The sequence below is a fragment of the Mytilus galloprovincialis genome, chromosome 10 (assembly GCF_965363235.1).
Source record: "Mytilus galloprovincialis chromosome 10, xbMytGall1.hap1.1, whole genome shotgun sequence".
Lineage (NCBI taxonomy): Eukaryota > Metazoa > Mollusca > Bivalvia > Mytilida > Mytilidae > Mytilus > Mytilus galloprovincialis.
In genome coordinates this window covers 72,400,508-72,413,618 of record NC_134847.1, presented here as the reverse complement: position 1 = coordinate 72,413,618, position 13,111 = coordinate 72,400,508, and the positions used below count along the sequence as shown (strand labels likewise).

Below are 13,111 nucleotides of genomic sequence, written 5' to 3'. Positions count from 1 at the left end.
TGAATGCATTCAACACAGTCACCAAATTTTGAATTATTTAGTGAGAGAACATCAACTATATAGCGCAAAGTAAAGTTAAAGGATATTGCTAACTTCTAATCTTTCTTCCCAAGAAGTATCTGTATGAAGTCAGCCTCATAATAATAAAGTAACAAATCAGCAAAAAGAGAGGCACAATTGGTTCCCATTGGAATGCCGATAGTCTGTTGAAAAAACACGTCCTCCAAACGTAACAAATATGTTGTTAATCAAGAAATCTAGCATCATGATAATTTCAGTTTCAGAGAATTTTTTGTTTGAATCAGAGTGATTCTTTACAAAGTAGGATTTATTCCTCCCTATGACAAGATACGTATATCTACGTTGGGCATTCTTTTTTATGAAATAAAGCAATACCAAGTTCTTTCAATCTGTCTTTTAGTTTGGAATGGGGAATACTAGTGTAAAGTGTAGAAAAGTCAAATGTTCTAATGCTATTGCAAGATGAAAGCCTTAGATTGTTTATACTCAAAAAGATATTTGGAATTTTTAAATCCCCATCTGATTCACGCCATCTCTAGAAGATGGCAGTTTCACAATAACAATGAAGCCCGGCTTTGATTCCTATTAAAGTATATATCTTTATTACCAAAGTCTATATAAACTATAGGTATACAATTATATCAACATCAATAATACATATAATACATACATAAACACAGACTATGTGACAGCAGAAGGTGTTGTAGTAATAAACAAACACTATTTTAATATTTCGGATCTAAGCTTAAAAAATCTAAACATAGATGTTCCTAAATAAAGGCAACAGTAGTATACCGCTGTTCAAAACTCGTAAATGTATGGACAAAAAACAAAATTGGGATAACAAACTAAAACTGATGGAAACGCATTAAATATAAGAGGAGAACAACGACACAACATTAAAATGTAACATACACAGAAACGGACTAAGCATTAGACAAAATCCGATGAGAATAACAAATATAACACAATTCATTTACATTGTTGGTACTCATCAGTTTTATAAATTTGTCAACGACGGTTTTTTCCAATAAAATGGCTTAATATAAATTGTTCTAAAACCTTAAAAACGTGGACATTTGAGGATGAAATGAAACTCATCCTCTATATCGTTTTTATAAAAAGTACATATTCTATTATTTCTTGTTATACCATAAAATCGTCCGTTTTCTATAGCTAAGTTGTGACTACTTAAACTTATTTTTGTTATACATTTTTTGTAAACATTTGGAATTGGTTTGCATAAATAAAATTGCAGATAAAAATTATCTAACATATATTTATAATTAGAACATTTTGGAGACATATGCAACTGAGCATCAAGTTCTTGTTTTAGACAATCGTACAATTTATCACTTTCCTTGTAAAATGTGTGTTGTATTAAGCTGCAGCCCAAATATCAAATGATTTCCCTTTCATAGTAACCATAATACGTTGTAGAAACTTTTCATGGTAAAATGTGTGTTGTATTTAAAAGCTGCAAACCAAATTCACTTGACTTACTTTTACTATAATTTTTACATGACTTAGGCGAATACTTAGTTACTTTGTTATAATAAGGGGTTTCCCGGAAACTGACCTAATCAATTTAACAAATGAATAACACAGTCACAGCATGAGAGCACACTTAAATCAAACCTTTGACTTCGGAGTACAGAGCAATTTATCCGTAAAAATTAATCTTCCAGTTCAGTTTAGCCATTGTGACAGCTTTTTAATGATATCTTGATAATGTTTATTACTTCATGATTAGAAAGAAAAAAGACAAGACGGTTTGCTTCTTTTAGGGATACCGGTAATTCCATAAGAAAAAAAAAGATGACTCGTATGTATAAAAGTTTTCTTGTCTTCTATATGATTGATTTGATATTTGGTCTGCATCTTTATAATGTTGAATTGTAGGGGTTATGCAATTTTATAAGGACAGTTTTCTACAATTTGTTTTGGTTTCTATGAAAGGATATGCTTTTATATTTGGTTCACAGCTTAATACAACACACATTTTTCAAGGAAAGTTTTCTACAAATGGCTAGTTTTTATTATAAAAAATTGCTTCTAGTAAACAATTCGACGAAATTTTTTTCGTATGCAGTGAACACAGCGTGACCTTTCTTAAAATCTGGTTATCGCAATACACATGGATCAGTCATTGAAATAAACTATTACATTATTGTATGTGTTATACACGTGCTAAATACCCATGCGTCTTAGTAGATTGTTTACAATAAATATCTTATAAGGTAACAATCGGTAAACTACAGCTTCAAACGAAAGGAAAATGATTTGATATTTGGTTTGCAGCTTAATACAACACTCATTGTACAACGAACCTTTACTACACAGTTTTTTTTGGCATAGGTGAAAGGGAATCCTCATATATGCTCCAGTATACATATTACCAATATAAATTGCATGCAGTGACACAGGTTAACACTTGGACCAGGAATTCATGTATAATCAATCATTTGACTTGTAGTGAGATATACTGTTTGAGGCAGTAAAATACAGATTTCTTCACAAAAGTTTTGAAAGGGTTATTGGAGGATCTTTTTGCATGTGCAATCTTGAGCTTTTCATGAGCACTCAGTTTTGACATGCAATTGCTTCTGAATTCCTGTGTTGCCTTTTATGAAAATGTGGATTATACCTTAATTTAGCAATTTTTCCATTTGTAAAGTGGCATAACTCTAGAACTGTTACAGTTAAAGTGACACCACCAACATTCCAACTAGATCTATTTTGTGGTAATAAGCATTGTGTGAGAGTTTCATAACGGTCTGTTGAGCCGAACTAAAGTTAAGAGAATGGAAACAAAAAATTCAGCATTTTCTTCCATTTGTAGAGGGGCATAACTCTACACTGTAAATAAAAGTGTTAAGAATCTGAACACTTTTTGAACGCCCTTTTGTAACACTTCTGGAACGCGTAACGGTGTTCTCAATATTAACATTGGTGTTCCAGTTTTTAACATTATGTGTGCATCTTTCGAACGCTATGTGTGTTATTTTTGAACGGATAGTGTGTACTCCTTGAACACCTAGTGTTTGAATCTGGAACGCGTAACAGTGTTCTAGATATTAACTTTCGTGTTCCAGTTTTTAACATCATGTGTGCATCTTTCGAACGCTATGTGTTATTCTTGAACGGATAGCGTGTACTTCTTGAACGCCTAGTGTTTGAATCTGGAACATGTCCTTGTGAGCAAAATTGTATGCCGTTACGCGTTCTAAGCCTTGTAACACTTCTGGAACGCTCGGACTGTGTTCCAGAAATATGTGTTAATATCCAGAACACATAGTGTATATTACTGGAACACAATTTTACATGTTCCAGAAAAAGTGTTATATTCTCTGAAACATTATTGTGGTCTTGTAAAACAAATATTTTAATTGATTAAAAACGTCTTTAATTGATTAAAAAAGGCAACATTTAAAAAAAAAAGTACAATAAAATGTGAAATATTGAAGCAACTTTAAAATGACAAGTTAGACAAGTTAGAAATATAACATTTGTAATTTGCAAAATGTGTCCAAATATTTACTCATAAACAAAATGTTCGTCATATATTTAAAATTATTATGTTACAACAAAGTCAAGTGTCTTATGTTTAACTCATCGTTTGCAACTTCCTAAGTCAAGAACTGTTCTGAATTTCTTTACAAAATACTGATGCCACTGACTCTTTTATCACCAAAATGTTCCATAATCCACTGGCTGCATAGCACTCAGATAGTCAATATCAAACATAAAATACCCTGTGTATATGATGCTAGTAGTCGAGTCGGTGTTCATGTAACACTGCTTCCTTGGACACTTTTAAACATGATTTGAGTCATTTACAACTGATTTTGAGCTTCCATTTTTAGAGGATTCGTCTCCTTGGGTTATAATTATTCTTTAACCTTGTTATCCATCAACCGTAGGTTCTAAAATGTGAAATATGAAGTGTATGAGTAAACAAATTATTCATCATGTCGACATTCCTTAAGAATATTAGAAAATCTTATTTCGTTTTTGTAATTCCATTATACTTGTCAGCATTATAAGATAAGATGCATTTGCCAATGAGTGGTAATTGAGTGGTCAAATGTGCTCTCGTGTTCTATATCTTTTAAAAAAAATGATAGAAAGTGTCCAGCAAGTGCTATTATGTTTTTTAGGCAAAACTTTATCGTCAACTTAGACTTGTCACTAAATTAACTGCTAACATTTCAAGAAACTAATAACCATTTGCCTTTATTTTGAAAGATATTTAGTAATTTTTTCACTTATGATCTGTATACGGATAATTGACGGATGATGTAATTGCATCAAATTTAGCTCAAATAGCTTTCTGATTAATGTAAACAAGTGAATGGTGCACATTTTATTGATAAATCTGCAATAACAACACTTGTAAGAAGTCAATGGACATGCACTCCTATTCAAAATTCTTAAACTTACATATAGTACTTTTATGGTGCAGGATAAGTAGTCATCTCTTGAACTGCAACATGTTCTCTTTATTCTAGAGGTATGCACGAACAATTACCCTTAAGTACAGTATAGTTGGGTTTGTACCCTATAAAAGTAACAGAGGAATACATTACAATACATGAATGCAGTGCACAAGGGTGGACATTTGCTAAAATGAATTACTAATTACAAAGCTATTATAAATAACATATACATGAGAAATTTAAAATTAGTGTTGCAGTATGCCTTTTTTTACAAACTTCTGTCTTGACATTGCAATGTCGTGACAGTTTTTGCATTTGTGAACAAATCTTTATGCATTGGTTTTATTTAATTAAAAAATGTACATCCTCAAAAGTGTAGATGATCGTTTGATCTTCTTAATGCTTTCTATACACAATGTTTGAGTCGTGTTAGGAATACATGGCGTTCGGAGAAAACGATTAGCTTGAACGCATCATGTTCGAGACCAGAACACATTTACAATAGCAACGATATCATTTAACATTTACGTATAAATTTACAGAGGTTAATTTTTTTTTAAACATGATAATTTGAATGTAATCTCTCAAAGAACCGCTACTTTTTTAATCGAATTATGACAGCACAGTTAAGTGGAAGTGGAGGGGACAGTTTTATGTTCGAACAAAACGTTCTTCCATTTATACTTCAGTGTGTCCTGTCCAAGTAGACATTTGTTGATTTCATGACTAAAAAAAATATTTTTTATGTTCGTCATGTGTAGATAAATATAGATAAACATACCTATTATATCAAGTTTTGTTGTTAATTTTCTTCAGTGAAGCTTCTTCAATCACGATCAAAAACCAAACTTCCGGTACATTAATACGTCACGCGCTGTTATGTACGCGGATATGTTTGGAACACATGGCGTTCAGGGAAAATGGTAAATTTGAACGCATCATGTTCGACACCAGAACGCTTTTACAAGAGCAACGTTTTCATGAGCATTTACGCATTTACATTGTTAAAAAAAATACCTTAAGAACTTAAGTCGTTTAGAAAAAGATTCATATTAAAAATCAATCATTTGCACGCTTATAAATACGCTCTTGTAAAATGTTTCATTTTTTTTTACCAAACTATAATTTGCTTATATGCCGATACAGCTAAAATACATTTATCGTCAAATCATAGTACGAATCACCCTTATTCATCGTCTGTTTGACTCTGAAATGATGAATTTTTTTTCACTCCCCATTACAATATAAGAACATTTTTAGTGTTCAATTTAGAACACTTGTCTTGAATATGTGCGTTAAAAGACTGAACACAATGTGTTATATTCTTTAACGCTGGTGTTCAATGTGGAACACTAATGTTAATAACTGAACATATTGTGTTTAAAATTGGAACGCGTCCAGACGCGTCAGGCGTCTGCAATATTTGCAGTGTAGAACGGTTAAAGTGACACCACCACAATTCAAACTTGATCTGTGTTTTGCGTGAATAAGCACTGCTTTTTTTAAGTTTCATAACATTTAGTTGAGTCAAACTAAAGTAGGAGAACAGAAACCAACGGATGTACAGACTGACAAGGGTAAAACTTTAAGTCCCCTTTGCTACTTCGACACCAGGTCACTTTTGAGCATATCTAAAAGCAATGTAAAACTATAAAATAACTAGTTTAATAACATTTTTTAAGGTCACAGGTACTTATAAATGAGACATCAATATGGCAAGCTGTTTAACTATTTATTCTAACTTAAAGATATCTCATTTAATATATAAGATATATTATATAATCCAGTTTTTATAAGATATCTTATAAACTTTAGAAGATATCTTATATACTTTATAAGATATCTTATAAACTTTATAAGATATCTTATAAACTTTATAAGATATCGTATATACTTTATAAGATATCTCATATAATATATAAGATATCTTATAAAGTAAATAAGATATCTTATAAAGTATATAAGATATCTTATAAAGTATATAAGATATCTTATAAAGTATATAAGATATCTTATAAAGAAAATTATATGAGATATCTTATAAAGAAAATTATATGAGATATCTTATAAATTATATAAGATATCTTATATATTTATATAGTTTATAAGATATCTCATATAATTTTCTTTATAAGATATCTTATATATTATATAATATATCTTATATATTATATAATATATCTTATATGTTTTATAAGATATCTTATATAAAAATTATTTATAACATATCTCCTAAAGTTTATAAGATATCTTATAAAAACTGGCTTATATAAGATATCATATATTATATGAGATATCTTATAAATTGTATGAGATATCTTATAAACTTTATAAGATATCTTATAAAGTATATACGATATCTTATAAAGTTTATAAGATATCTTATATAATTTATAAGATATCTAATATAATTTTCTTTATAAGATATCTTATTAAGTTTATATAAGATATCTTATTAAGTTTATATAAGATATCTTGAAGTTAGAATAAATAGTAAAACGGCTTGCCATACATCAAGGTCACAAGTCTGATTTAAACAAGTAAGAGCTGCTATCCATTTCATTAAACAGAGCTATTTCTATAAAAATGGGGAATCGTAGATACAAATTTCTTGTTTTGGGTTACAATAATTCATATTTTGTGAAGAACCACACTAAATATACGGAAGATGATATTATCAAAATGCTGGACTATTTGATCGATAATATATTTGTGGAGTTTGGAGGATTCATATTTTAACAGACAATCGATATTCCAATGGGTACTAATTGTGCACCCCTACCAGCCGATTTATTTTTGTACTCATGTGAAGCAGAATTCATTCAAACCCATCTAAAAGACAAACAGAAAAAGCACCTTGCAAAATTCTTTAATTTCACTTTCCGATATATTGATGATGTCCCATCACAGAATAACCTATATTTCAGCCAATACTTGCATCTCATATATCCCAGTGAACTTCAATTAAGTATACTACTGATATTAGAAGGACTGCTTCATACCTTGACCTTTTCCTCAATATTGGCACAGATGGACGACTTCAAACGAAAATCTATGATAAACGGGACGAAACCAACTTCCCAATTATCCTTTTCCCCTTTCTCAGCAGTAACATACCCACTGCCCCTTCTAAGGTGTTTACATAGCTCTATTTATATGTTATTCTCGTGCATGTTCCCACTATACGGACTTCATATACAGGAGTGTGCTCCTAACACAGAAACTGATCCAACAAAGTTATGAGGACAGATTAAAAATGACACTCCGTAAATTTTACGGACACCATCACGAATTGGTTGATCCATTTGATGTATCTTTGTCCAAACTATGGACATTTTTACCACGTTTTAGATTGTGGTTTGTCATTACGTCGTCTGATCTCTTTATTACCAAACATGACTCATTCCCGAATGTTTCGTTTTGATGAGTGTGAACTCGTATTGCTTCAAGACATGGTACGGTACTTTTCCAGCCCAAATTAATTTGTTGGGTTTTGATGTTGTTTTCATCTGATTTTGTCAAATGTCTAAACATTTGTAGTTGTAAATCATATTTGTTTCTGTTGTATTCGTGTGTTGTGTTGGGGATAACTACTCATTCAGTTCATTTGGTAGATTTAGTTTTGGATCAACGAAATTTACACGATATATTTGGTTTGCAGATTGATCAGCAGAAACACCCACAAAGCTAGATAATACATTTAATTATCTAATTACTACTACAATTAAATATTAATTAGTATTGTAATTTTCACTGTTATTAATATAAGTTAGATAATTCATACAAATCTAATCTTGAATTTCATCCAAATTCTTTCTTAATTTTCAGAACATGTTTTAGAAATTTAAATGTGATGTCACTTTGGGCGTTGCATTGACTATGGCTAACAGGGCTGTGATTTTGCAATGTATTCGTTTTTATTTTATAGCTAGTCACCACTTCAGTTTAATCATGTATATCTATTATATAGTCATTTTATAAAATTTACTGTTTGTAAAACTATGCATTATTCTTGATAATAATGATGTTTTTGTCCCAGGCAGATAAACCTGGCCTCACAACTTTTTGGAACTTTTGGTCCTATGCCAACTTCAACTTTGTAGTTGTTATGGCTTTCAAACTTTTTACATCTGAGCATAGTTTTGTGTGGACGTAGCGCGTGTCTGGCGTATACATTTAAAAAAAACACTATTACCTTTTAATGGCTATTATTCGTTTGTTTCTCTGTCCTATTTTTTCTCCCATTTATCTGTTTATTTATTGTAACCCTGTCATGTAATGCTGTCATTTTAATGTTATAATTAACACTGCCATTAAAGCGGGAGGTTTGTCATGCCACAAAACAGGTTCAACCCACTATTTTTCATAAAATGCCCTGTACCAAGTCAGGAAAATGGCCATTGTTACATAAAAGTTCGTTTATGTGTGTGTTACATTTCTGTGTTGTGTCTCTGTTGTGTTGTAGTTCTGTTATATATTTGATAAGTTTCCCTCAGTTTTAGTTTGTAACCTCGGTTTTGTTTTTTCTCTTTCGATTTATGATTTTTGAACAGCCGTATACTACTGTTGCCTTTATTTATCTCTGTAAACCTGTCTTACTGGAGCAACATCCATTTCTAATTATGCCTTATACAGTTTGTATGAATATATTAAACAGAAGAGAACCAAACACAAAGGTATACAAAGATTAATTTACTCATAATCAGTTGTCAATTTTTCTAAAGACTTAATTTAACAATATTGGTTTGTACAATCTATCATATTTTTCTGATATGAATATTTCAACAAAATTAATTACTATAAGAAGTCACATTATGTAACATATATGATTATATAATTCATTTGAACTAGATTGGATTAGAATAAATACAGATCAGATATAAAACAATTGCAAACAAGTGGTTGTGCATGTTATTGTACAATGTATAATTTCACCAATAATCAAAAGTTTTGAAAGCAGGAAGGTATCTGACAGTTCTAAAAAGTGCTAACACTTTAAATCTATAGACAGGATTGTTTAGTAATTCTGTTCAATAGTACTAAAGATGTACCGGGAAATTAAAATAGTTGTAAAAACCAATAGACAAACTTATTGCAGTAGAGCCCCTCACTCCTAATGTGAGACATAAAATAACCTAACACCTGCATGCATACATTTCAAATTGTACATGTAACAACATAAGCATCATACCATTACAGTTCATTATGAGGACATGATAGGGGGATGATACATTATAAGTGAAAAATTTGGATTTGCCTTTCACATTGAATATTTCTAGTTTTACTTTATTTACCAACAAAAGTAATTTAATATGTGCACCCTGAACCAATTTATTTTGGTGTAAACAAGGACACATTTCTCCATTCTTTAAGAGTCTTTCATAATAAACTGTTTGTTAGTAGTATATAAAACATAAATTATCAAGTTATGAGTTTGACAAAGTATTTCACTGATTAATTAGGAAAATACAAAGAGTGTATTCATGTAAATGATTCAATGTGTCACAAAACAAATAAATAGTTGCTATAATTTTAAGAAAGGACAAAAGATTACAAGGTTCCTACATGAGAAATAAAAGCATCCAAGTATTTTCACTTCTTTTTCTTCAGTTTTTCAAATCTTTTTGTTAAATCATCAAAGTCAATGTCCTCTCCCCCTGCTGACGATGTCCCCACAGAATTACCAGGGTCAGGTAATGTATTATTAGGTACTGTTGGTAGATCTGGTAAATTAAAGCCTACATTAGGTGGGGGTCCACTGGGTGCACTATGGACCTGCTTCTTTGGGTCTTCACCTAACCAATCATCATAGGATGGTTTTGGTGGAACTGCTCCTGGGTCCACAAAGCCCCCTGGTCCAATTGGTCCTGACTGGGGAACTGGTGGTGGAAACCCACCTGGTTGATTCTGCTGAAATATAGTAAATTGTATTTAAATTACATTGTTTGTACTTTCAAAGACAAATAATTAGGAATATTAAGTTTTAGTCTGCAGAATGTTCAATGTACTGGTACCTGATACATAGTAACATAGTTCCAGATTTTTTGTCAGCTGCATTCATAGCATTCTGGTATGACCATGATTGATTGATTGATTGTTGGTTGCTTAATGTCCAGTGGCAAATATTTCATGCATGTTCAGGACGAATGACTGCTTGTGAAGTTCTTTTTTAAATCCTAAGGTTGCTGTGTTGTTAAAATTTGTTTTGTCCTCAATTATCCATCCATGCATCTCAGTTGAATAAATATTATAAATATATATATGCAATGTTGTCAATGTTGAAGACAAAGAACTTAAGGTAGGAAAAATCCATCAGCCAAATGGATTAAAATTTAAATTGCTCGTTATGTAATATGAATATAGACAATCGAGAGTTCACATTGGCAATCATAGTTCCATATTCTTATTTTCATAACCATAGGTATAGACTGATAAAGATGTGAAATACATGTTGAAGTATATTTTCAATGATGTCACTTCTACGCCTCCTGAGTAATAACAAAAGTTGTGAAAATTTTGTGATTTTCCAAATTTCAGATACATCAATCATTAAACATGTTAAATAATCATGATAATGGTGTATAATTTTCAAAATAAAAAGTCATACATTTGTTTAGGGACCAGCTGAAGGATGCCTCCGGGTGCGGGAATGTCTCGCTACATTGAAGACCTGTTGGTGATCTTCTGCTGTTGTTTTTTCTATGGTCGGGTTGTTGTCTCTTTGACACATTCCCCATTTCCATTCTCTTTTATGTACAGATATACAATACTGAGTTTGATCAAATGTACATGTTCCTGCTGAGGTCCACAGACATGAAATGTAGTATGATTGCCAATGAGACAACAATCCACAACAACTCTTTCAAACAAAATTTGCCCTGATGTCTTTCCAGCTGAGATTGTTACATGTAGGTGGATGTGGATAAGAATAGTTAAACTTTTAATAACAATATTTCCATCTATTTCTTTTTTAACAAATTTCTTACCTGTTGAGGTGGATATCCTCCACCTGGTGGAGGAGGATAGGCAGGATCTTGTGGGGCTCTTGGTGGATAAGGTGCTGATGCTGATGGTTGTATCTGTGGCACACTCATGCCACCTCCCCCTCCTCCCCCACCACCACCTCCTTTCTTCTCGTCCAAATCAATCAACAGGTTCTCTGCAGCAAATATTTCATCTTGAGCCATTACTGAGGGGTCAGGTTCAAACGGTACATTATATGTCTTGGCTATTTCAATCATGTATCTTTCTATTAAAATTTTGGGTGGTGCTTGAACTCCTAATTTATGCATAACTTTTTCATTAACATTGTTCAGTTCATTTGTTCTACAACTCTGGGCAAATTCTTTGCCATATTTAGCTGATAGCTGGTCAGCGACAATTTTTAATTCTGGAACATCTGCTTGTAATCTTGGGGTTGCCCAGATCAGTGTTGCTATTGGCTCTTCCAAACCAGGATCTAGTTCTCTGTAAAGTTAGAAAACAGACTCATTTTAATATACGTTTTAATAAGAAAACTAAGCAAATGAAAAAGAATCTACAAACAGGTTTAATAAATGAATCCTAACTAGATTATCATAATTGTAATCATGGTAGACTAATGATTAATTAATCAACATAATCAAGGCATACATGGAAATTAAAATTGCTTCCTGAAAGAACATATATTTTAGACATCAAACATCCCAAGAAAAGAGAAATAATTCTTGCTTATATTGAACCAACTAAAAACAATCAATAGAATGGACTACAGCATGTACAGGGCCTTTAATAAGCAGCTTATTCTATATGGGTTTCACTTTTTGTTGAATTAAATCACATCACATGTACATGTACGAGTGTACAGTAACAGCATATTGATGGTCATATAATTATGAAAAGACCATCCCCCCGTTTCTTGTTGCATCAACAGTTTACATATTGTAAGCCCTTATTAACATAAAAACTGCTTTTACACATTGATCTCTATATAAACACGAAAAGCATACCAATACATGTAGCTAGCGGCGGAACTGTAGCTCTTAGGTCCTTAAGTTAATTTTTTACTATTTGCGGAGGTCAAACCATCAGATGCACCTCAGCCTGACCATGGCAGTTCAGAGTACCATTGCATTCTAGAGTTCTACAAACATGTATATGGATAGCCACCTTCCCATGGATAAAAACAAGTGCTTGGACAAGTATGTGAAATGCTTACTTTTGTGTTTGGATTAGACCAAATCGTGCCAACAGAAGGTCACAGTACATTTCTAAGAGTTCCATAGCTTCAACCAGGTAATCTTCTCGAACAATATGTTCTACCCTTATCCTTGCTCTATCATCTTTTGCTCCTGAAATGTAATCAGCTATTTCTTTTCTGGCTTTAGCAGCAAGTTCTGTCTTTTTCTTTTCAAGTAGTTTTAACCGATTTATCACCAATCGCAGATTGGTTTTCAGTTTGTTGTAATTTGCGCTACTGCTGAACATTTTGTCGAATGCCTTGTAAGTTTGTAACCACTGTGTCACAGTTTTATTTCAACATATAGAATCACAGTCACACGACCCTGACAGGATTTGTTTGTGTTTGACGTCACTTCCCTGTTTATCGTACGAAAATAAAAAATAGAAATATCATATCATTAACGTAAAATGCAATCAATTGTAGATGAATC

The 13,111-nt window shown here is 31.8% G+C and overlaps 1 protein-coding gene and 1 long non-coding RNA gene across 3 annotated transcripts; both read right to left on the bottom strand.

Moving 5' to 3' along the window:
* Window positions 1–3,401: 3,401 nt before the first annotated feature.
* On the bottom strand, window positions 3,402–5,376 carry LOC143048318 (uncharacterized). Its single transcript, XR_012969790.1, has 3 exons — window positions 5,242–5,376; window positions 4,465–4,582; window positions 3,402–3,947 (listed from the first exon to the last, which is right to left on the bottom strand). It is a non-coding gene; the product is annotated as an uncharacterized LOC143048318 (long non-coding RNA).
* A 3,761-nt stretch (window positions 5,377–9,137) lies between these two features.
* Window positions 9,138–13,025, bottom strand: LOC143048325 (IST1 homolog). Of its 2 annotated transcripts, none has more exons than XM_076221955.1 (3): window positions 12,658–13,025; window positions 11,447–11,927; window positions 9,138–10,367 (listed from the first exon to the last, which is right to left on the bottom strand). In XM_076221955.1, exons 1-3 carry the CDS (start codon window positions 12,924–12,926, stop codon window positions 10,053–10,055), a joined length of 1,065 nt encoding a protein of 354 aa, XP_076078070.1. In that variant the 5' UTR covers window positions 12,927–13,025; the 3' UTR covers window positions 9,138–10,052. The 2 variants fall into 2 exon arrangements, with proteins under 2 accessions (XP_076078070.1, XP_076078068.1); XM_076221953.1 differs by having other exon boundaries at window positions 9,138–10,370; window positions 12,658–13,024.
* Between the last annotated feature and the right edge of the window lie 86 nt (window positions 13,026–13,111).